The 25,858-nt window shown below is 40.4% G+C and overlaps 1 protein-coding gene across 7 annotated transcripts in view; it reads right to left on the reverse strand.

Annotated features, from left to right (window-relative positions):
• Positions 1 to 25,858, reverse strand: part of Fat1 (FAT atypical cadherin 1) — a 133,035-nt gene that overhangs the window by 9,190 nt on the left and 97,987 nt on the right. For 6 of the 7 annotated variants that reach the window (XR_003847118.1, XM_017803325.2, XM_029556370.1 and 3 more), the window contains 15 exons: positions 19,910 to 23,977; positions 18,857 to 19,053; positions 17,075 to 17,228; positions 16,217 to 16,450; positions 13,746 to 14,135; positions 11,451 to 11,665; positions 10,759 to 10,896; positions 9,564 to 9,707; positions 8,851 to 9,048; positions 7,727 to 8,528; positions 7,076 to 7,204; positions 5,422 to 5,579; positions 4,137 to 4,599; positions 1,597 to 1,750; positions 1,312 to 1,422 (listed from right to left, as the gene is read on the reverse strand). Coding sequence is in view for 6 of the 7 variants with exons in the window: in XM_017803325.2 (XP_017658814.1) it covers positions 1,312 to 1,422; positions 1,597 to 1,750; positions 4,137 to 4,599; positions 5,422 to 5,579; positions 7,076 to 7,204; positions 7,727 to 8,528; positions 8,851 to 9,048; positions 9,564 to 9,707; positions 10,759 to 10,896; positions 11,451 to 11,665; positions 13,746 to 14,135; positions 16,217 to 16,450; positions 17,075 to 17,228; positions 18,857 to 19,053; positions 19,910 to 23,977 (7,555 nt within the window). In the remaining variant the exon portion in view is untranslated. The remainder of the gene's footprint in view (positions 1 to 1,311; positions 1,423 to 1,596; positions 1,751 to 4,136; positions 4,600 to 5,421; positions 5,580 to 7,075; positions 7,205 to 7,726; positions 8,529 to 8,850; positions 9,049 to 9,563; positions 9,708 to 10,758; positions 10,897 to 11,450; positions 11,666 to 13,745; positions 14,136 to 16,216; positions 16,451 to 17,074; positions 17,229 to 18,856; positions 19,054 to 19,909; positions 23,978 to 25,858) is intronic. The other variant, XM_029556371.1, reaches the window with a different exon arrangement.

Raw genomic sequence — 25,858 nt, forward strand, 5'->3', positions numbered from 1 at the left:
TATCACTCAGAAACTGGGAAGGTGAATTTTAATAAACAGTTTGCTGTTAACCCTCCTCATGGGCTAGATGATTTCTATGAAAATGTTCTTATTTGGGACTACGACAGTTCTATAAAATGTGACAGGGTAGAAAACTCACACCTCCATTTAAAAATGCTATTTCATGTAGAAACATCTTCCAGACACCATCCTCACAGAACAGACCTCCATCTTTCTAAACAGGGGCATGTGGCATGGCTGTGCGTACCTACCCATCACTTCTAAAACTCTTTCCTCAAACAAAACTTACCCACTTGTATATCACAAACAAAAGAATGAAAACTCTGAATATTGATATATTTTTGTCAAGAATGGTTAAGGGTGTTGTTCAGTGATTAGAATTAGGAAGGTCAACTTCTGAAGTAGGGCCTCATAACCAATGGCAGAATACAGGGTTATAAAGACCACAAGCACAAAAGGATACAGAGTAACTGTGAACAGATCATACCAGCTGCCTATTAAGACTGAGTGAGACTGACCCAAGCACTCCACGCAAGGTGCTTACAGATAACATATACCAAGTAACTTTAAAAAAAATTCAACTGACAAGTTAATTGTTCAATATAAAATGGTATGAAAAATTAAAATCTCTTTGCTTTTTAAAATGATATATACATGCATTATTTTTCAAGACATATATAAATGAGTCATTTTTATCATGTGGAAAATAAGCTTATACTAAGGATTACAAAAGATAAAGGTTTCGAGATGCCATAGAAATGTTAGTTATAGCACACTGTGAGAAAACATTATCATCACCAGTCTCAACAATGGATGGATACAATACGACCAACACATGCTTTAGAAAGCACAGTAAGAGGCTGGAGAGTTGGCTCAACAGTTAAGAACACTGGTTGCTCATCCAGATGACCTGGGGTCAGTTCCCAGCACCCACATGGTTGCTGACAATGATTTGTAACTCTAGTTCCGGGGGATCCCATCCCCTCTTCTGGCCTCTGCAAGCATTGCACACATAGGTGCACTTACGTACATGTAGGCAAAACACTTGCATACATAAAAAAAAATAAAAATTTAAAAAAGAAAACACATTCTTTGTCTATAAATGTTAGCTCTAAAGAACAGAAACAGGGCTTTCAAGCTTTATATTAATCTGTTCGATTATTTTCATTTATCTTAGAGACTAAAAGGTAAGTCATAAAAAGGCAATGAGAACCATTGCTTCTGTAGTGACACAGTCTAAGTTAATTAAGTTATGTTAATGGTCAGGACACTACAGAAAGACAGATACAAATCTTGAAAAAAACCAATTACCTTTCTCCCCTAAAGCCTGAGTCACACTGGCAAACAGCACCATCCAAACTATCAAAACATGTTCCACCATTTTTACATGGTTCATCTTTGCAGTACGGACTAAGCTGGCATCTAAAGAATAAGGGAAAAACAAACAAACATGTAAACCCCTCATGAGTCCACTGAAAATACAGGGACACAGAAAGCATTAACAAGGGAATACAGTGACCTGTTCCATGCAGAATTCCATGTCATAAAACACTTCACTTGATAATTCACAATGTAAGTCAAGAAAAGTAAGCATACCTCTGACCAGTATACAATCCCCTGCACTGGCACACAAAAGCTCCATTGTCTACCAGGCATGTTCCACCGTACAGGCAGGGGTTGGAGGCGCACGGGTTGACGCTCACCTCACAGTATGTTCCCGCATACAAAGCACTGCACTTGCAGTAATAACCTATGTATAAGAAATAAACAAGAGTCCAGTCACTCAATGACTCAGGAAACATTTTATTCAAGTGAAATGTTGTTCCCTAAGATCTATAAAAGCTGGAAAAATTCCTTTTCTCTCTGGGTGAAGAGCTGTCTATGTGGTCAAGCCTTCTACTATGGTACAGACAGACTGTCCCTTATCCAAAATGCTGGAAGCAGAAATAATTTAGATTGTGGAATTTTTCAGATTTTGGAGTATTTTCATATATTTTACTGGTAAGGCATCTCTAAACTGGGAATCTGATACCCTAAGTACTCTAAAACCTGGAAATCTGCACATCATGCTGGCACTCCAAAAGTTCTGTATTTTTGAAGCATTTTAGATGTTCAATTAGGTATGTTCACCCCATAGAAAAAACACAAAGAAGTAAAGAAAATACTTGTGATCAGCTTTGGTTAATCACAATTTATGTAAGACTAGTGGGTCAAATGCTTAAAGCAGGAAAAAAAATAGTTTTGATGATAACTACACATACACACACACACACATACACACACACACACACACACACACACACCCCTCTCATCAACATATTTGCCACCCACAAGCATTTAAGGATTAAATGAGATAATAATGAACAACAAAGGCACTTTAAAGACCATAAGCTACCATTCAAACGCTACATTAAAAAAACCATCAAATTTGTTCAAAAGGGCAGAGAGAAAGTCTCTTCAGAGTGTAAACTGTGAAACCTGTGTGGTAAGCTATTTCCAATGATCTGCCTTTAGTGAGTCTGGAAGGACATCTTTGCCCCCTATAAAGTTGGTCATGGCCCTAGGATTTTTGAGGGATGTGGCACTTTGGGTTAGGTCTGAGTGACCAGTGAGTAGTTATCAAACACCTTTATCTTTTGCTGTGGTGAACACGATATGCCATTTCAAGAAAATATCCCTCTCTGCCTCATACAATGAGGACTGTCTCCTTGCTGCCCTTATCTGGACAGCTAATTAGTACGAATACAGTGTAAGCCGTGTTGTGTTATGGCACTAAGACTTTCCGAGTGCTGTTATGGAGCTAATCTGTTCTAGTTTATCAGCTTTAGAGTACATACAAATTTTGTCTAAGAAAAACAGTAGAAAACTAAATCTTTGAAACGTAAATAAAATACTGTCTTTTGGAGCTGGAGTGATAGTGGGTAAGAATGCTTGCTGCCCTTGCAGAGGACCTAGGTTCTGTTCCTTGTACCCACATAAGAGCTCACAACCACCTTCAACTCCAGTTTCAGAAGAACTAACATCCTCTTCTGGTCTCTGTGGGTACCAGTGACACTTAAACATGTAGTACACTTACATACATGCAGATAAAGATCTCATACACATAAAACAAAAAGTTTTTTAAAATCTTAAAAAAAAAAAAAAAGCCGGCGTGGTGGCACATGCCTGTAGTCCCAGCACTTGGGAGGCAGAGGCAGGTGGGTCTCTGTGAATTCAACGCCAGCCTGGTCTACATAGTGGGTTCCAGGACAGCTGGGGCTACAAGGAGACCCTGCTTCAAAATGAAAAAAAAAAAAAAAAATCTTAAAAAAAATAACCACTCAGGACTGGAGAGATGGCTCAGCAGTTAAGAACACTTGGCTGTTCTTGCAGAAGACCGGGGTTTGAATGCCAGCATCCACATGGCAGCTAACAACTGTCGATAACTCCAGTTCTAGGGGATCTGACAGCCTCTTCTGTCCTCTGTGGGCACTGCATGACACGGGTGCACTTACCTACATGCAGGCAATACATGCATACACATAAAATAAAAAATAATAATTAAAATATTTTTTAAAAAACCAACTAGTCTTTAGTATTGATCTATTAATCACACCAAACTCTAGTACTTAAAAGCGGTCCAACAGTTCATGATATAGAAGCCCAAGTACTAACCATACCAGGGTGTCTAAACACATGAGTATGTAAATAGTTCAGGAGGGGCTCAAAGCATTTTGAGAACCATGCTCATTTCTCACTGCTAACAAGACTACAGGAGATACTCTGTGCCAAGCTATCAGATAAGGTTAGAAGAAATATTAACTGAATTCTACCCAGTCAACGTCTATGGACTCAGAAGATCTGATTGTTAGCTGTAGTTATTGGTAGTGGCTGGGGCATCCTGCTCAAGCAGGTGGGATGCAGCTGTAGAGACTCAGCAGCCAGAGAAACTGCTGCTCAGCCCTAGATACTGGAAAGAGCACTAAGCTCCATTCCACTCCCTTACAATTCTGGCTACTTAATTCTGACTACACTATTTGTGATGAATACAAGAGCTGATGATACTATTGAACAAAAGTGGAAAAACCAAAGTTATGTGGGAGACTTCTCCTTAAGTATATACAACATCTGAAAGACTGTAGTATTGTAAAGCCTACCTCCAGTGGGTGAGGGATTGCAAACACCTCCATTCTGACAAGGGTTACTGGAACAGTCTTCTGTGGCTGTTAGTAAGCACCCAGGAGACACATCTACCCATTCTTCGATGTGCGCATAGGCTCTTGGTTTACTATTTAAAGGCAGCTCCTGCCCATTCAAATAGATGGAGTCCATACAGCCCCTGAACCCGTTGGCAACCTGGGGGCTTCGTCCATGCCTTGTTCCTTGCTGGCGGATGTGACCACCAAAAAACACATAGTTATCCAGGTTCAGGGTTTTCAGAGTCCCTGGTGCTGTGCCTGATGCAGTGTGGACTTGATCGAGAACCAATTTAGCATAATTCCCATCCACTTCTAGAGACACTGCATGCCACTGTCCATCATTGACTTGAATACTCTGAACAGAGACAATTCCAGGGCCACTTCCACAGTCAAATTTGTACTGCAGTCTTCCATTATGAATCTACAAAATAATTACTGTTCACATTAATCTGGTAGAACCTTCAATTTCAGTCTGTCCAAAACTCTATAGAAAATGCATGTTTAGTGAATGAAGGTAGAAAAAAATAAGGCATTACATTTACGTACTGAAGAACATGTACTCGTTTGTCTATTAAATAAGTAATAAAAGTAGACTGGGGGGCCTATCAAGTGCCAAGTAGAATTCAAAAAGCATCATAGAAGTGATAATAACTGTTAGTTGAACACACACAGCACACAAAAACAAAACATGAAGCAATATCAACAGTTAAAACTCAATAATGTTAAATAAAAGGTGGACATGACTCTTATCACTTCAAAAATGCGTAGGATCTCTGCATAAAGTCACTATAGCATTAATAAAATTTAGTATCTAGAACACGAATGCTGTCATATGTCTAAAGATGTTTGTGTTTAAAAAAAAAAAGATGTAGCCGGGTGTGGTGGCACATCCCTTTAATCCCAGCACTTGGGAGGCAGAGGCAGGTGGCTCTCTGTGAGTTCAAGGCCAGTCTGGTCTACACAGTGAGTTCCAGGTCAGCTGGGGCTACAGGGTGACCCTGTCTCAAAAAGACCAAAAGACAAAAAAAAAAAAAGATGTAAATCTCTATGCTACTTGCAGTACTTGCAGAGCAAACAAACTTATCAACCCACGAAGTATAAAAGCTCTACAGGTCATGAATTCTTTGAGTCATGGAACAAACTCATCTTGCTTTTTTTTTTTTCCAAGTAGGCAATCAGAACACAAAAGAACTCATACTGACAGAGCCTAGCACAATCTGAGGTAGGATGTAGGAACACACACCTCCAGGATACTATAGTCGGTCCCTCGAGCATACATCACAACTGCATGGGGAGAATAGGTTCTCAGTCTCATGGTCAATCTCATCTCTAATTTGTTCTCATTCTCCGTTAGACGATATTTCACAAAGCTGTTTCCAGTAAAGGTTATGGATGAACTCCCTGCAAACACAGAGGAAAACATGTCAGAACCAAACTTAGCTTATTTTTAAGAGGATGATCTTTCTCAGAGACTGATTCTCAAAAATTACTTATTTTTATTTTATGTGTATGAGTTTTTTCCTGCATGTATGTAAATGTGTCCATGTCATGCAATGTCTACAAAGGCCAGAAAACGGAGTTGGATCCCCCTGAAACTTGAGTTACAGAAGATAGCTGCCATGTGGGTGCTGGGAACCAAACTTGGGTCTTCTATAAGAGCAGCCAGTACTCTTAACCACTGAGCCATCTCTCCAGCTCTAATTTTTTTCTTTTTTGATTTAAGATAACATTATAAAATTCCATGGGAAAATGGAAATGTCTATTTGCTTTAACAAACAGCACAGAACTGGCTCTCCACTTGGAAGAGAATAAACGAGACTACTGTACCACAGAGAAATAAATTCTAAAATAATGACAGACCTAAATATAAAAATGTTCAGTGTGAATTATTAGAAGACAATTTCAGAAAATAGTTATATAGCCTCAAGGTGATTTGGCAAAGCCTGTCAAGCAAAACATAAAACAATCCCTATTCCTCAAAGAAGATGAAAGTGATGACAAACTCCAGAGATGAAAATCATGTTCGCAGAACTGACTAGATAAAAATTACATTTCAAAGTGACAAAAGACACATTTAACAAAATAAAAGACCAATAACAAGAGAGGGTAAATTGCAATAAAAAGTATGTTAACATATAGTACATAATACACAAAGACTTCTACACATTGATAAACATAACCTAACAGGCAAATCACACAATAGGAAATGGTAAGTGCAATTACTAATAAAGGGGCAGCTACTATAAGTAGCCAGAGAGGCAAAGACTAAAATCAGGAAGTACTGTGCCAAGCCCATTAGGTGAAGGGTATGTTTTTAATCAAAAACTTCCAGTACTGATAGGAGAATGAGAAATGAGACCCTCACAGGTGCCTGGAAGAAGTGAGAATTGGTTCAACCTTTTTGGAAACTAACAGAATGTTATGTCTAAGGTATTTAAATGTGCTTAGCTCAGATCCCAGTTTTAGAATGGAGTGAAACAGAAGGAAAAAGGCAGCAACATGTAAAGACAGACAGCATTTTTTTTAATAGAAAAGACACATTACAATCGGAATCTTTATATATAAGGAGACGTTGACTAAATTCTGGTTCCGCTATTAAAATGGTCTGCATGCGCTGGCTGGGAACCCGTCCTTATATACACAAGAAGTTGAGGACTGTGTGAGGTACTTTGCAAGAAAGGATTAGAGAGGAAAAGGAATATAAAGCTCTGGAGTACATACAAAGAACAGAGGGAAACGCTCGACTGAACGCAGGAAAGTTACTTCTGTCTTGATTAATCTCTATTTTCAGTTTGTTATAATAAATACTCTGTACCGCATTTTTTACTCTAATGAAAGAAAAAATATTCAAAAAACTAAAAGTGATTATATGAAATAAATTACACCTAAGGTCTCACCTGGGCACTGACCAAACCCGCCCCCGGGACACACACAGGTGTACTTCTCTCTTGGGTCAGCAACACATTCAGATCCTGCAGGGCAAGGATTTTCTTCACACCCCTGATGGACAGGTGGGCACTTCCCATCTTTATTTTAGAAAAGGGAGAGAAAACAGGAAATTCAAGAAAATGGTCATTACTGGGTTTTTGTTTGCTTTCTGTAGTACTGGGGGATTGAACCTAGAGCCGCATGCATGCTAGACAAGCACTTTACCACTAAGCTACATCATATTTTATTATTTTTATTTTATGTGTATGTGTATTGCCTACATGTATGTAGGTGTACCCGTGTCACACAATGCCCGCAGAGGTCAGAAGACAGAGTTGTAGATGGTTGTTAGCGGCCATGTGGGTGCTGAGAACCAAAGCTGGGTCCTCTGCAAGTAAGTGCTCGTAACAACTGCTGAGCCATTTCTCCAGTCCCCTAAGCTACTTAATTTTAAGATAGGACATCACTATGTTGCCCAGGTTAGACTTAACTCACTCTGTAGTCCAGGCTAACTTTGAACTTAGAATCCTCCCAAGTAGATGTGCTCACAGGACTGCACCATGAGGCCTGGCCAGGATGTATTCTTTACCACTCATTTCTATATAATTATGTGTTACTACCTTTGCAGAGACACACAGCTGTCCTGTGGTGGCGGGGAGTCACAAAACTCAGTCTGGCTGTGCTGTGTGTTGACATAACATTTTCATCCATAGATATCTTCTCATCACAGAATTTCCAGGGGCAATTCAGTCCTGCACAGAGCTTCTGGAACACATCCAATATCCTCACACCAATGATTTCCTCAATATCAGTCACAGAAGAATTAATCTTGAGCAGAAGTTGCTTTGTTGAAACCTGGGCAGTACCTGATTTCTCTACAAAGAGTAAGACATCTAGATGCGAATGAGGTTCTGCGGGCTGCAAACTGACAATCTGTATGTCGTTTTTCCTGACACCCAGGATGTTCCGTAGAGCTCGCTGGAAGTTTCGCCAATAGTCACCAACGAATTCTTCCGGAGTGAGATTGGCAAAGCGGATAGCAATGGTGTGGTTCAGCATCTCCTGCGTCACTTGTTGGATGTGAACTGTGATGTCAGCCACTGTTGTAAACTTCCCATCTGTTACACTGACATTAAGAAGGTACTGGCCTATATCCAGCTTTTTGTGTGCAATCAGCTTGCCCCCTGTGCTGGAAACAGAGAACAGGCTGTCCGTGTGGGGATCCAGACTGTAGGTCAACGTGTCATACACATCTTGGTCTGTTGCATGGATCTTTCCAATGACCCCACCCGAATATTCCTCTCCAAAAGCAGTAATGAAAATCTCCAGTGGCAAAATGGCAGGAGGATGGATGCTCTCCTCAATGACCCTGATGTCAACGTGTGTCAAAGATGACAGCTGGGGTTTTCCATTATCCGCCACCTACAAGAATAGAAGAAACCGCTGTCACTGCTACAATGTTCTAATAAAAATAAATTTATTTAAGTTATGCAAATGTAACGGCTTGATACTCATTTCTTGACAAGAAGCCTGACAAGAGAGAGGACAACTTTGTCACCTACTCCTACTCACAATAAGCTACATCTCTATCTACGAGCGAGTAGCCAAAGGCTACTGAGATAGAATGGAAGTGTCGTAAAAACAAATTATATTCATTTTTGGTTCTCCATAAAATATAAGTAAGCTGCTCAAATATACAAAGACTGTGATGACTCCACAGTGAAAACATGAAGGACTTCACTACCTTAATATGCAGGAGGTAATGGTCCTTCACTTTCCTCTTTATGACAGCTGCCGTCAGGAGGACTCCATGCTGGTTCACTTCAAATGCTTTGTCATCATTGCCATTCACAATAGTAAAGAAGAAGGGGGGACCGTTGTGAGAAGAGTCCTTGTCTGTCACAGCTAGCTGTAGGACACTGAAACCCACTGGCTTGTTTTCCTGCACAAAGTCACGAAACAACAAAAACCTCAACACAACCAAAATCTGTATGTATGACTTTTATAAAATATGCAGATGATAAAACAATAAAAACTTTATTGCTGATGCATCTCAAAGGAAGAGGGAAGGAAGGTGGAGGGAGGGAATGGGATGGGCTCATGCAGGGGTGAGGTGAAGAGAGTTGAGTAGGAGACCTGAGGGTTGGCAGAGAAGAGAAGGGAGAGGAAGATAGGAGAGATGGGAGGGTTGGATAAATACGGAGGAAAATCAACAGTAGCCAAAGATAGGATTATTATGAAAAGCTTTTACTAAGGACTCTTGAGACTATCTTAAAAATCAAAACACAAAAAGAAGCGACAAGAGCTTAGCTGCATCTTGGATGCTCCTTTTATCCTAGATAGGGACTGGTAAACTCATCTTTTCCAGTTTTTCTAAAACATAGTTTTGGGAAAGATATTCAAATTAGGAACTGGGACCACTGACTTCCAGAGGCCACAAACCCGGCAGATGCTTACTTGGATGATGACACTGTAGTTGCCCTTGGAGAAGACGGGAGCATTGTCATTGACATCAGACACGTCAATATTCACTGTGGTCGTGTTGACTCTGGGTGGATTGCCATTATCTGAAGCTTGCACTGTGAGCGTATAACCTGAAATCTTTTTTAGGGAAAAGAAAGAATGCCCATTTGTTTTCACAGGGTCAACCAATCAGGAATCACTGGCATCCTTTGCTGAGCATATATCTAGGTAATTCCCTAACCTACCACTGAGTATATTATTTTCTCCACAGGAAAATTAACCAATAAGAAACAGATTCCCAAATGTCTTACAGCAGGGTCTTATTAAAGTGCTTCATCTTTAAAAACTTACCATTGTATTAACAGAAATAAGAAGGTAAGTAATACAAAAGCTGGGAGAAATTGCTGACCTACCTCAAAGGCCCTTAGGCCCTTACTTTGGTAGTAACAGGTGTTATCCTCCCAAGGGCTCAAATCTTGCTGAGTCAGAAGTAGAGACAGGAGCTGCTACTTACCCCTGTGTGCTTGACTCAATCCCAATAACTCAGGACATGCCATGTCACAGTCCCCCTCAATTTCACACTTGGATTATACTTAGCCATCTAAATCTCTCAAAATATTTGTGGTCTCTTGCAAAAGAAATCGTTGAGTAGGGGAGCTTTGCTATCAGGGAAGTTCCCTGTCACACTCTCTTTAGAGTGAGTGGTAGAAGAAGCCAGAAAGTTAAATCCCAAACTGAGGTTCTACAGGACATTAGTCCTGCATGATGCTTCCCTCAAAACAGCCTTGTGAAAGCACATTAGCTCAGGTACACACCTGCAATCCCAGCACTCAGAAGGCAGAAGCTAGAGGACTGAGTTTGAGCCAGCCTGAACTATAGTCAGACCCTGCTTAAAAAAAAAAAAATCTGAATTTTACTCTGTTCAATACAATGGCAGTTCTATATCTAATAGTCAGGCTTTCCAAACTCTTAGAAAAACCTTAAAAATAATAGGCCAGGAAAAAAAAAAAAAAACTGAAGAAATAAAACTTTAATTGCTTTTCAAGTATTTGTATCTTGGCTTGTTAATTCCTAAGAAGGGGAGGATTCCACCTTTAGGGATTTCATATGACACCAACCAGATAGGAACATATGGCATTTTATTACTTCGGTGCTGTGTAAACAATTTACATCACCTGTTTGAACTTACCATTTCCCTGTCTAGAGGTTTTGTCACTTTCACTTCTCCCCTGACAGGGTCAATCGTAAACGGACTTCCTTGATTGCCTTCTATAATCGAGTAGTGGATGTGGCTATTTGACGGTCCATCAGCATCATCGGCCATGACCTAGAAGACATCAATCCTGTTTAGGAGGGACTGCGAAGGAAGGGACAGAGGTAAGAACAGCTAGTTGTTTTAAGTCCGTTATTCTAATTAGTTCAACAAAGGATTTCTTAAAATTATCAGGGCTGGGGTCAGAGAGGTGGTTCAGAGGTTAAGAGCACCTGCTGCTCTTGCAGAGGACAGAGAGTTCAGTTCCTGGCACCCATGGAGCGGATAGCAACTGTCCATAACTCCAGTTTCAGGCAATCCGATACCCTCGTCTGGCCTCTGTAGTCACTGTGTGACATGGATGTACTTATATGCATGCAGGCAAAATACTTGTACACATTTAAAAAAATGAATAAAACTTTAGAAAGAAAAAAATTTTGAGTGCTGAGGATCAAACCCACAACTTCACATGTATTAGGTAAAGGCTCCAACACTGAGCTATGTCCTCAAACTGAATATTTTCATGGCTCTAAAATATTTCAAAGAAAGCCAATGTAATATCTAGACTGATGTACTGAACATGTCTTCAAGGACCTGGACCAGACAAGGTGAAGGAGGATGCTACGCACCGTGATGACAGACTGCTCAAGAACGGCATCCTCACTGACCACTGTCGTGTAGGTGTCTTGGCTGAACACAGGGGTGTTGTCGTTGATATCTGTCACATTGATGCTCACAGTTGCCAAGTCACTCAGTGAAGGTGTGCCTCCATCAGTGGCTTCCACAGTCAGGTAGTATTCATGGGAGCTTTCGTAATCCAGGTTCTCAATGATAAATATGGCCCCTGTATAGAGAGAGACAATTATTTCTAATACTCTGTAATTCCACCTTTTCTTGTTATAGAAGTTAAAACAACAATTAGGTCTCCATTCCAAAATTTGCTACTTTTATACATTTTCTGTCCCCTGTCTCCCCTTTCGGATACAGGTCTCCCTGTAGCCCCAGATGGTCCAAAATTTGCTATGTAAGCTAGGCTGGCCTTGATCTCAGAGATCTGCCTGCCTCTGTATCATGAGTTCTGGGAATAAAGGAGTACACTACTATGCTCAGCTTGATTTCTTAATTCAATAATTAAAGATCATGAATTTGCCTACTCCTGGATACCTGTTTATTTCCTTTATATTCCTAATATCCCATGTGATATCTAAATTCCTTTCCCTGTCATTATCTCTGCTTTAAATGATTGTAATGCTTTAAAAATGAGGATAGTTCTCATTCTTTCTTTGTCATAGTTAACCAGACTTTAAGAAACAAAATTAAACAATTTAATTCAATTCTTGACCTTTTGGTTTCTTTCCCATTGTTTTTATAAACATGAATAAATTATTAAAAGAAATTGCTAAAATAAGCCTCTACTTCACCTTATTAAATATTCCCTTTGAGATCAAGGCATGGTGGTATATGCCTCTAGCACCTAGAAGTTAGGAGGCTGAGGCAGGAAGATCTTGAGTTTGTGGCCTGTCTGGACGACATACAAAGACCCTATTTCAATAAATAAGCAAAAATCAAATCAAATCAAATTCCTTTTTTACTTAAAAGCTCTGATAACACTTTTCTGTCAGGTAAACCTAGTCTATTCAACTTGAAAGAGTTGGATATTAAAATCCTAAAAATATTTCATGATAAACATTAAAATAGATTTTAAAGTAGCATCATTGGCTGTGGTGTGGTGGTGCACACCTTTAATGCCAGCACTCAGGAGGCAGGCGGGGAGCTTCATGAGATCAAGGCTAGCCTGGTCTACATTGGGAGTTTGGAGAAAGTTGGGGCTTACAGGGACTCTGTCTCAAAAACAACAAACAAACAACATCAGTAGATATAAATTCTTCAACAGAAAGTCACATATTATATACAACTAAGTGTAGCCTGAAAGCATAAAATTTTACAATGTCCTGAGAGTTAAAAGCTATTTCACACCACAGGCGGGTAAGCACAATAGTAGCTATGTCAGGAGATAGTAATGTGTCTGACTCTTAAGTATGTTGGTAGTCATTCAATGTGATTCATATGACTTCAACTGGATTATGTAAAGGCACTATTAGATGTCTAGTACAAGAACCAAGATTTAAGAGGTCAAAGGCTGGTGTGACTGGGAAGGCTACTTCACCTGCCTTAGATACTGGAAACAAAATGAGTAGATCTACAAGGACATTACCACCAAACATCTTATCTTGACAAACCTAGGACACTTTAGTTAACTTTTTTTTGTTTATTTGTTTGATTTTTTGGGACACTCCTTGTAGCCTTAGCTAGCCTGGAACTCACTATGTAGACCAGGCTGGCCTCCATCTCACAGAGAAGCTCCTCTGCTTTGAAGTCATGGGATTAAAGGTGTGAGCCACCATACCTGGCTCTTGATACACTTAAGTCTTTACTTTTCTACTTTAAGCTAATTTACTTATAATTTACAATGGATATGCCAGAAAGTAGTTACTATATAGAATTAGAGGCTGAAGTCTCCTTTTTTTATTATTTTCAATTTTATTTATTTTATGTGTGTGAGCGTATTGGCTGGGTGTATGTAAATGCGCCCGTGTTGTGCAATGCCCACGGAGGTCAGAAGAGAGTATCAAATCCCCTGGAGTTGGAGTTACAAATAGTTGTTAGCCATCATGTGAGTGCTGGGATCAAACCCGGGTCCTCTGCCAAGAGCAGCCAGTGCTCTCCAACTGCCATCTCTCCAGTCCCAAGTCTGCATTTTTCTAAACCACTGTCAATCCCTTTTAAAATAACTGAAAACTGAGTTTTATCTTTCTACAACACCTACTGATCACACGTGACCCATCACTTTGCACAGTGAAGTGCTAGACAAACCCAGCCCTTTGGGTGGAACAAAGGGCTTCCTCGAGTACAGGGAAAGTTACCTGTTTTGGAATCTATGCTGAATTTTCCATGTTCATTTCCACTTATTATTGAGTAGGTGATTTCTGCATTTGCTTCGATATCCCGACTTGCTGCATACACCTGAAGAACTTCCGTCCCAATCAGAGTGTCCTCAGACACTGTGGCACCATATTCACGGTACTCAAACACAGGTGGGTTGTCATTTATATCCAGAACTGATACGACCACAGTGCCAGTGGCTGACAACCTCCTTGGCAATCCTTGGTCTACTGCTTTCAAAGTGAGAGTATACACTGCCTGTAGCTCTCTGTCCAAATGCTTTTCTAACTGAATAATTCCAGACAGTTCATTAATGGAGAACTGCCCATCAGCAGAGTCAATCAGTGAATAGGAAATCTTCCGATTCAATCCTGTGGAAACATGAAGCTCTGTCAGGTTTCATATGAAAGATTAGAATTTTTAAAAATACAACACATTTTCAAAAAGGTAAAATGCAAACAGATACTACCTAAAATTCTTATGTTATTATGATCTAGAAAAAGCTCTCTGAATTATAAATTTATAAATTTATGGAGTTAAATGTAATGTTCATAGATGTCTTGTTTTTTAGGCTGTTTTATAGAGTGCACTACACTATCCAAAAGATTTATTTTTTAAAATTAATTATTTCTTAATTATATGTATATGAGTGTTTTGCCTCCATGTATGTAAGTGTACCTGTGTTGGCCATGCCTGAAGAGGCCAGAAGACAGGGCTAGAGCCCCTGGAACTGGAGTTACAGATGATTGTGGTTGTTAGCTGCCATATGAGTCCTGGGAACTGACCCAGGTCCTCGGCAAGAGCAGCCGGTGCTCCTAACTGCTGAGCCATCTCTCTAGCCCCCAGACTTCTTTTTATTAACATATTTTTAAAAAATTATTTATTATTTTTATTTTATGTGTATGAGTGTTATGCCTGCATGTATGTGAGTGCACCCATGTCGTGCAATGCCTGCAGAGGTCAGAAGAGGCTGTCAGATCTCCTGCAACTGGAGTTATGGATAGTTGTTAGCTGCCATGTGGGTGCTAGGATGCCATGTGGGTGCTGGGATGCAAACTCGGGTCTTCTACAAGAACAATCAATGTTCTTAACCACTGAGCCATCTCTCAAGCCCCTATTAACATACGTTTTTAAATATTTATTTTTATTTTATATGTATGAGCGTACTACCTGCATGCATGTAAGTATACCCATGTCATGCAATGTCGATAGAGGTCAGAAGAGAGCACTGGATTCCCTTGGAACTAGAGTTACAGACAATTGTTAGCTGCCATATGAGTGCTGGGAATCAAACCTGGGACCTCTGCAAGGAGCAGCCAGTGCTCTTAACTGCTAAGCCATCTCTCCAGTCCCTTAACACAATATTTTATTATTTCTTAGAGAATTCCACACACACACATACATGTCCCACACATGTATTTTTTTAATCACATATACCTGCTACTCCTCACCCTAAATCCTCCCAGATCCACCATCCATTCTTTCCACCTTCCTCCCAACTCCATTCTTTTATTTTTTATTTTTTTTAATTTAAATAACCCACCAAGTCCAATTTGTGCTGTTTGTATATACTCACAGGTGTGGAGGCCATCCACTGAAGTCTGGTCTGCCTATCAGGGGCCATATCCTTAAAGAAAACGGACTCTCCCTCCCTCAGAAGCCATCAACTGCTTATTAGCAGCTGCTCTACTAGGGGGTAGGAGCTCATAAGCCTCTCTTCCTCCATGCTGGAATATAAGACTTCTTAAAATGAAGTCTATTTATTTTTATTATTATTATTTAAAAAAAACAAAAACAAAACAAGGCCTCCCTGTAGCTCCAGCTAACCTAGAACTCACTATGTAGATCAGGTTGGTCTCCTTCTCATAAAGATTTGCCTGCCTCTCCCTCCCTAGTGCTGGGATTAAAGGTTTGCGCCACCACACCCAGCTAATTCTTCAATATTAAAGATTCAAGAAGTTATTTTATCCCCTATTATCAAAATGTTTGACTGCATGTCCTTATTTTCTTCAGAAACATCTTTGAAAGATTTATGAAACTGTAACAACATAGTACTTGTATATTTCTGTGACACTCTCACTTCTTTACAGCACTAATCACAAAAATAAGGCCTCAAGGGGCTGGCCACATAGCTCTGTTGGCTCTGTTGGAAAGCACCTACCTAGCATATGAAGGCCCCTAGTCCAATCCCCCACACTACGGGGAAACAACAGTTAATGAAGTCAATAACCAGAACCACAGTGACACCACCACCACATTGCAGATTGTCAGACTTTAAACATACATTAAAAATGACTTAGTTATCCTGAAGGTTTAAGTCTACAACAGCAATGGGCTTAACCATATGCATGAAGTAAAGAGGTCAAAGAGACTACGCTAGGGTATGTTCTACAACAGGGGCCTCCAAGCCTTTTGCACATCCTGGGCAGAGCATCAGCCAGATTCAGGATACCTGCATCTGCATCTGTGGCCTGCACCCGGGTCAGAAGCGTCCCAGGCTCTGTGTTTTCAAACACTGTGATGGTGTAAGGATCCGCAGTGAATTCAGGGGCATTATCATTCACATCTTCCAATGTGAGCACAATATTAGCCTGACAGGATCTTCCTCCTCCATCTGTGGCCTTGACTAGAAGATTATAAACTGCTTGCTCTTCACGATCAAGGAGAGCTAACGTTTTCAGTTCACCTAAAACCAAACAGAAATGAATGGACTCACTGAAAATTTTGATGTGAACCATAATTATACATCATCTCTTTTCTCCAACAATTACAAAATTTGAATCACACATTTAGAGAAAAGTATCAACACGAGTTCATGAGGACTGCCAGGCGCCAGCTCTTAAGTCATAAAGATATGAGGCTAAGAGCTTCTTATATGACATTGGATGTACCAAAAGGAGGACAGCCAACTAGCTTACCAAATTTAAAGGTCTAAAGATGAAGAAAAAAAATGGATCATTTTCATTACAGGAAATGCAAAATTAGAAATTTTGCTCATGAATTTAAGAAGCATACAATATAAATAAAATAGAAACTTTGGGGTATTTCCTGGTTTTTTTCAAAGAAATTGTACAAACTTCTAAATTTTAAAGTCATTACTTCAAGCAAGTGACAGCGTGGCTGTTTATTTCATCCCAAGTTTTACATATTAAATGGCTCTTTAGAGGTCTAAAAGATGTCAATTCCATAACATCAGTAAATTTTAAAAGACCAAAATAAAATTTATAGCTTTATATTGATGTCATGTCACCCACATACATGATTCTGTTGGAAATATGTAACTAAAATGTGTCACCAATTCCATTCTTACCTGTGTCTGGATTTAGTTTGAATTTCTCTGCACCTGAACCAAATAAAGTGTAAGTGATCTCAGCATTGGACCGGATGTCTGCATCTGTGGCGGAGACCTGCATGACCAGCTTCCCAGGAAGGACGTCTTCAGGAATGGTGTCGGAATACAGAATCTATAAAGATGTTGAACGACAGTTACAGCAGATGTGCTGTGAGGCAGCAGTGATGGCCAAAGGAGCACGGAAAAGACATCACCTCACTTTGGCCACAGAAAACATGGAAAATGACTGTAGTTAATGCTCAGAGCTCTGAAAATGATTTTCTTATAAAATACATGTATTTAAAACAAAGGAAGAGCCAAGGAACAGTCACCAACTTCACATTCCCAAGTCTGGCCTGACATTTTATGCACAGAATACTAAATATGATGTGCTCTGAAGCCAGTTTCCTATTTAATTCAAATTCTTATAAGAAGATGTTAATCAGTGCTTCATATTTATCCAAAAAATTAGAGATAAATAACTATTACCTCATATTTACTTATTTTGAAATGCAGAAATTTACGACGTGCAACGAACTGTTCATAACACATAACCAAATAATTACAGTGAAGAGAAGTGTTCATCATAGGATGGGAACAAAATGAAGATTCCCCCAAGAGGGGACAGGTAAGGTCAGGCCCTTCCATTACCCTACATGGCTCCCTTCCTTCACAACTGCCTAGACCTTCACATGTAATGGACACGTGGTCCAAGTTCCAGTTACCAGCCAAGTCATAAATGAGAATATAAGAGAAGCTTTCTTGAATTTACTTCTTAACAGGAGCTTAATTTATGATCTAGGTGAACTATATTTTATGACTCACAAAAAATTTTTGTAATACTGATTAATTAAAAAGGTCCAGTGTTTTAATTGTATTATGAACTAACATGGCATGGTATGACTTTAAAAGAATATCAAAGAGGTACAACAAAAAAAATACATACAAGAAGTACACAGCCCTCCACCACCAAGTACTGTTGCCCAAAAGTACACATGTGGACCAGAATTCACCTCTCTCTAAATCTCACTTCCTCTGAAGATGAATTTGAAGTGTTCATTTCCCTGAGGACTTGTGATAATGTTTCTATTCAGCCTCCAGAGTGCTGGGATTGGATTCTTTTCCGTGACTCCAAACACAGTCCCACACTTCTCACGGCAAAGTTAGTATCCCCACACCTCAATTGGCTGCTCCTACTCCACAGCCTTCTACTCCTCCTCATCAGCAAAGCACTACTTTCTCAAAGTTGCCTTTCCTCATCCCTCAGCTCCAGTGATCTCTCCGGCTACAGTTCCACAGCTCCCATTAAAGGTGAGCCCAGCAGGTGCAGGAGGCAGTCCACTAACCTCCTGGTTTCTCTGGTGTGAACAACCAAAGCTTCAAAGCAGTCTATTAAAATAAAACAGAGCTTCACAAGAAAAGCTGCTGAACAGCTGTTGCCCAGCCCCCAAATCATCTCATCCTCAAACGTAGAAAGTGTCTTCACAAAAAGTTTGGAGAGCACTTTTAGAGTCAGAAATGAGTATCATCAATCTATAATTTAGTTTTTTTTAGATCAAAGTTCTTGACCTATTTAGTATTCCCCAAAACAGTCTTGATGCTTTTCCAAGCCCTGCCCATTTAACAATGCCCTCCACTTAACAATAAGCAGCAATGATACAAAACCCATGTGAACTATAATAGAGCATCAAAGGTTGTCCCAGGGAAAGAATGAAGCAGACATAAACTCATAATGTGCAAGGCTAAGGAAAGCATTCTTACCTTTTCACAAACTGGACTGTTGTCATTTGCATCAAGAACTTTCACTTCAACTATAGCTTTTGAAGAGAAGGTCCCATCAGTTGCTGTGATGGTCAGAAGGTAACTGTCCTTTTGTTCCCTGTCTAGTGGTTTCTTCACATAGACCTTCCATTCACCTTGTATATTTTCAACAGCAAACTGACCCAAAGCATCTCCTCCTATTAAATTAGTAGATGATTATGGTCAAAATTGTTTAATTAGAAAGAGAATTAAGTAACAAGAGAAGTCAACTGTACAAAAGATATGTGACGTTATGCTTTAAGAGTGCCAAAAACAGAATTGAATTTGATATATATTAGCTTTTCTTTGGTTTTCTGCTTGTTCTGTACCCCAAGCTAATCTGAACTCACAGGCTACAGGCCTGGCTGGGCTCTCATTTACAGAATCCTCCTGCCTCAGCCTCCTGAGTGCTGCGATTACAGGTCTCTGCGAACACACCCAGAGATATATAAGCTTTTCTATTTACAAAAAACAAAGCAGCAGTAGTATGTTTATTTAAAAATGGAACTAAAGAGAATCAAATAAAGACCACTGAGCAATAATTTAGCCTACAATCAACCTACAATGACTTCTTTTTAGCAACATGTAAATCATGGTGGAATGAAACAGCTTTGCTCACACAAAGAGCTTCAAATTCAGCTTACATGTTATTTCTACTAATTAATTATTTCTACTAATTTTAAATACTCTTTTTAATATATTTTATTTAGTATTTTTATTTTATTTGTATGAGTGTATTGCCTGCATGTATGTGGGTGCACCCATGTCGTGCAGTGCTGCAGAGAAGAAGGCGTTGGATTCCCCTGGAACTGGAATTAAGGACGATTTGTAGCCGCCATGTGGGTGCTGGGAATCGAACCCGGGTCCTCTGCAAGAGCAGCCAGCGCTCTTAACCGTTGAGCCATCTCTCCAGCCCCATAATTTTAGAAATTCTTAACTAAACTACCCCATTAATTCCTATCCTTATCTAACATTTTCCTAATGTAGACTGAACACACAGTTGGAATTTTTTACCTGTTATGAAATATGTCACTTGTCTGTTGATCTCCTCAGAATCAGCATCAGTGGTACTTAAGATGGCAATGACTCCCCCCGGAGGATCATCCTCACTCACGGTCCCTTTATAAATCTCGGCTGTGAATCTTGGTGGACTGTCATTGACATCAGTAACAGTAACATCCACGATGGCCGTGGAGGACAGCTGAACCTTTTCACCATGATCTGATGCAACCACTTTAATCTGGTAATTGTCTCTCTCTTCATGATCAAGTTCCTTGAGAGTCGTAATCCAGCCTGTTTCCATATTAATGGCAAAGGAATCGATGACATCTGCACTTTGGGACTGATCTAGACTGTACATCACTTGGCCATTGGTTCCTGAATCTAGGTCAGATGCCCTGATCTGGATCACTCTACTTCCCCCTGGCAAATTTTCAACAATAAATGCCTCATACGGATTGGACTCCAAAACCGGGCTGTTATCATTTGCATCTTTCACCTGGATACTTACATCTACAGAAGCCACTACCTCATAGTCATCAAGAGTGTACCTGGCCAGAATGGAAAACTGGTACCACTTAGTGCTCTCATGGTCCAGACTCTTCTCCAATTTCAGTCTCCCACTCTGCTTGTCAATCACAAAGAACTCATCTCTATTACTTTCGGGAGTATTCCCTTTGACAAGGCTGTAAAGAACAGTGCCGCTATGCTCTGCCCTGATGAGGTCGATTTCTGTCCCAATTGGCACATCTTCTGAAACTGTATAGGTATAAAATGGCTCTGAAAACCTCGGAAGCTGTATTTCTGGTGCAAGTATTTTAACATAGACAGGAACAACAGATTCTTTTGGTGGAGACCCATTATCCACAGCTCGAACAAAGAAAGTGAAGATCTCATTTTCTAAGCCAATTAAACTTTCCTTTGTGGTAATGACACCAGTCAGTTTGTTAATTTCTAAATTTTCCTTGACACTTTCAGAATCTGCCTCAATGGTATAGGTGACATCGGCATTGGATCCCTCATCCGCATCACTTGCAAAAACTTTAATGACTGACGTCCCTTTGGCAGCACTGGATCCAATGTTCACTTCATACCTGATTGCGCGAAACTGTGGTGCATTATCATTGTCGTCTGTAAGGATGACATTAATGGTGCAGAAAGCAACTTTCCCTCCAGCATCCTTAGCCATTAAACGGATCGAGATTACTTTCTCTGCTGGGGTCTCTCGATCAAGTTTTTCCAAAGTGAATATCTGCCCTCTGTCATTTGTATAAAACCTGTCTTTAGCAAAGTCATTTACAATATGGTAAGTGATGTGACCATAAATACCAGAATCTCTATCTGTTGCCTTTACCTGAACCACCAGGGTATGTAAGGGAGCGTTTTCAGCTAGTTCCACTTCATACTCATTCTGAAGAAAAACAGGACTGTGCAAATTGCCTCCAATTACAGTCACGTGAACCTGAGCCGAACTCCTAAAAACCCCATCTGACACGGAAACATTAAGACTGTAAAATGGCTTCAGTGTGTGCCGGCGCAGGTTTGAGAGCGTGATAATCCCTGTTTCACTGTTGATGACAAAGTTTTTATGATCATTGCCAGACAGAATGGAATATTCCAGCTTGTCTACATCTGACCTGTCTGCGTCCCAGGCTTTTACGCATGTCACAAAATGCCCATGAGCAGCATGCTCACTAATTTTGGCTTCATAAATTTGATGATCAAACAGAGGTGGATTATCATTGAGGTCAGTGACATCCACAATGACAATCATGTCGCTACTCAATGGGGGCATGCCACCATCAACAGCTCTTACAAATATCTTATGTTGCTGGAACGTCTCATAATCCAAAGTTCTGGCTAATGAAATGAGACCTGTGTTACTATCTATGTGAAAATGATCATGACTCTTGCTATTATTTCCAAACATCTGGTAGGAAATTCCTCTATTTGGTTCTGAATCAGAATCTGTTGCTCTAACTTGAACAACAGATGTTCCAATTACAGATGCTTCAGACAGAGCTGTGGCATAAGACTGCTGAACAAATACAGGAGGGTTATCATTGATGTCTTCTACTATGATGTCAACAAACACTTCTGCATGGGTGCCGGTCAAGGAGTCAGTGGCACGTACGCTCAGTTTGTATGCTGGGTGGGACTCAAAATCCAGAGAAGCTATGACATTTATCACTCCAGTATTGAAGTTAATAGTAAACTGACTGAAAGGGTCTCCATCTGTGATGCTATAGAACACTTTTAGCCCTTCTGGGCTGTTGGCTTGTACGTGGACCACCGGGCTGTGCACCTGGATATTCTCTGGAATCTCTGCACTGTAGAAAGCCTTTTCAAACACAGGCATGGCTTTGTTCATAACAGTGATGGGAACCAGAACTTCAGCTGAGAAAGCTGGGCTTCCTCCATCTTTTGCTACCACCGTGACAAGATATTCTTTATTTAAGGTGTCAAGTTCAAATTGCTTTTTCAGAGAAATGTCACCCAAGGGTCCAATTTGAAAGTGGTCGTGATGCTCCTTAAGGTAGTAGTGCACTTCCCCATTTCGGCCACTGTCTCTGTCTATGGCAGTAACGTAGCGGATGACATGGCCTACCTCAGAATCCACCTTCACAACAGCATAGTAGGGAAGGTTGACAAACACTGGTGCATTGTCATTCTGGTCCTCTACAGTGACCTTCGCGACCACATGGGCCACTGTTGAAGGCTCGTGTTCTTTTGTCACCTCTACAACCACATCGAATGCCTCCTGCTGCTCACGATCAAATGGTATTCCAGTGGTTGACAGCACTCCCGAAGTGCGGCTGATTTTAAATCTGCGGTCTGGGTTGAGGATGTGGTAGAACAAGGGCTCATTGATTGGGTTCCCGACAGCGGTGATGACCGCTAATGTTTTGGCTTCCGTGGAGTTCTCCTTCACAGTTGCAGAGTAGAAATCTTGGGTAAACTTGAGTGGACTTTCTTTGCTTTCTTTCACATTGATTTTCACAGAAGTGAAGCTGGTAAATCTTCCATCAGAAGTGCGAACGGTTAGCTCATAGCGGCTTCGTAACTGAGTTGTGTTTTGTATTGTTATAGCTCCAGTCTCACAGTCCACAGCAAACTTGTCCCCGATGTTGCCTTCGGTGATGGAGTATATCAACTGTGAGAATGCTCTGGAATCAGCATCTGTGGCATTTACTGTGATGACTTTTACTCCTTTATATGTTGGTAACAGAAGAGACGTTTCATATAACGATTTGGAGAACACAGGAGCGCAGTCATTGATGTCAATTACATGTACAGTCACATTAGCTGCATATTCAGCAAACAAACGTGGAGTCCCCATGTCATGCACTTGCACGGTGAAGTGAAAAACACGTGTCTCTTCATAGTCCAAACTTAGTACTGTATGAATAGCACCAGTACTGGAATCAATAGCAAAATACTTGTGCAAGGATGGCTCGACGATGTGATAAACAAGTCGAGCATTGGACTCCCTATCAGCATCAGTTGCTCGAATCACTAGTGGGACATTTCTGTCTGTTAGAACCACACTGTTGGGTGAAGCCGCTTCGCTAATGAGTCCTGAATATTCCGCCTGCATGAAAATGGGTTGGTTGTCATTCTCGTCCTGTAGATGCACTAGAACAGTTGTATTGGTAGACAAACCCGCCATGTTGGTACCTTGTATTGTCAATGTATACATGGGTAAAGTTTCAAAATCCAAGGCTTTCTTGGTGATGATACTTCCAGAATGTGGGTTAAGATCAAACGCATCACCTACATTTCCATCTCTTATGTCATATATCACTGATGACTGACTGTGAGCTGAAACCATTCCAACAAAGCTGCCAACCCTGAGGGCCTCGCTGATTTCAGCTGAGTATTCTTTCGATGAGAACTTAGGAGAGGCGTTATCAGCGACAGTGACAACGATATGCACAGAAGTCATTTCACTCATCGGTGGATTGCCTTTATCAGTAGCTTTTACCATTAAATCGTATTCCACTTGGTTACTTCGATCTAATTCTCTGGCAGTTCTTATAGATCCCAGGATGGGATCAATTGTAAAAGAATTTCCAATATTTCCTGAAAGGGTAAAAAAAAAAAAAAAGCTGTTAGAGAAAAGCCCAAGGGGGAATAGGAAGAACAGGGAAACAGAAACAGAGGATATTAACAATTGAATGAAAACAACTTATTTCAGTTTTATGATACTTTTAAATTTTTTAGAACTTTGATCATTAAATACGAAAAGCAAGAAACAGAAAAAAAACCCTGCTGTGTTCCTAGAGCCAAAATTCACTCCCTACTGAAACGAAAATGTGTTGTGGAAACACATGGTTAGCCTCTCACTAAGTAACTCAGTTAATCATTTTTCAATAGTACCTTAAAATTCTGCAGAAATGTATCATTTTTTATAGCATTTATTACTTGCAAATTCTCACCATTCTTATTCATTAAGGGAAGATTGTAATTCACTAAAATTTACAGTAGCCCTTTAAAAAGCCCCATATCTTAAACATTCAGGGAACGGAAAAACTCTTCTATAATCCACACTGTGGGCTTTGAAGATGCCAACTATATTCCCTTCTTAATCTTTTTCAAGTTCATTTATTTCTAGTCAGTGATTCTCAAGTAAGCTTGCTTTTGCTTCCAGAGAGACATCTGGCAATGTTTGTCACAACTTGGAGGGAGAAAGTGCTACTGTGATCGAGACAGCAGAGGCCAAGAAGCAAAACAGCCCATGACACACAGAACAGCCTTGCAAAACAGCCCACAAGGCACAGGACAGCCCTGCAAGTTACTTGGCCTCAAATGTCAACAGCGCATATGCAGCCGAGAACCAAGCTGTGAGGACAGATCTTTCTGCTGGCGTTTCTTTGGAGCGTCCCAGGCTACACTACATATTTATATTTATACAGACTACAGATTTAGTATTCCCTCAACTCCACAATATTCCAGTGTGGCAGGGTCTAAAGAAACCAACAGTACTCTATAGACTTTCTGAATGGTTCAAAGACACTGTGGAGGGACTTGGGTTGTTCCTCCCCATGAACCTTTCCTATCCCTTTTCTGTTTCTTTACTAAGCACCCAGAAATCACCATCCAGTCATAGGACTGAATTAATTTTTCTCAATTGAACACTTACTCCAAAATGAAGATCACCTACTTAGATCAGAACTACTTAGTGTGATCTGTAAACCCAAGAATTAAGCAAGCACTTCTTGCTCCACATTAAGAGTACATACTTCCTCTACAGTCCTCATTTCTTCCTTCATTAAATATATTTTCCAAATATCTCTGACAGTTTTTTTATGAGGCTAGACATAGCCTGGTTTTCATTAAGCTGTCCTGGCTCTGTCCAAGTCTGAAGGCAGTACCTCAGTTTGCAACAAGGAAGAAGGCCAGGCTTCTCCAGGCCCTGAAGGTCTGTGCAGAACCTTGGCCCAGGGCTCTGCCAGGCTGCTCAGACAATAATTTCCGGCCTGTCTGTATTTAGGGGAGTCAATGATCCTGAGTTCTCTCTCACTGTATCATAGACAGGCAGAGGGCTCAGATCCTTTTCTTGTTCAACCTGCCCATTACTCTCACCTTCCAATATAGTGACAGATTGCCTGTCCTGACATGGGAGGCCACTGTGACCTTTCGGCAGCTGCCCTGTTCCTCAGCTTTCCTGTGTCTGTTTTGGAAAGCAACTGGCTTGCCAACATTTATTGTCACTCATCTATATATATTTATCTTATTTTCTATAGTTAAATCTTATTCTGCCAATTAGGTTTCAAACATGCAAGGCTTCAAATGAAGAAATGAATAGTCTTTCTTGGTGCGGGGCAGGTGGGCAGTGTCATAGTGCACTGCATTCCACACACTGCATTCCTGGTCTTCAGACAGGCTGTAACCCTCTGTTCTTCCATCAGAAGCGCACACTCTCCTCTCACCTTAGGAACAAGCCCCCCCCCCCCCCCCCCC

This window comes from Nannospalax galili, unplaced genomic scaffold (genome assembly GCF_000622305.1).
Source record: "Nannospalax galili isolate Female #2095 unplaced genomic scaffold, S.galili_v1.0 scaffold46, whole genome shotgun sequence".
Classification (NCBI taxonomy): Eukaryota; Metazoa; Chordata; class Mammalia; order Rodentia; family Spalacidae; genus Nannospalax; species Nannospalax galili.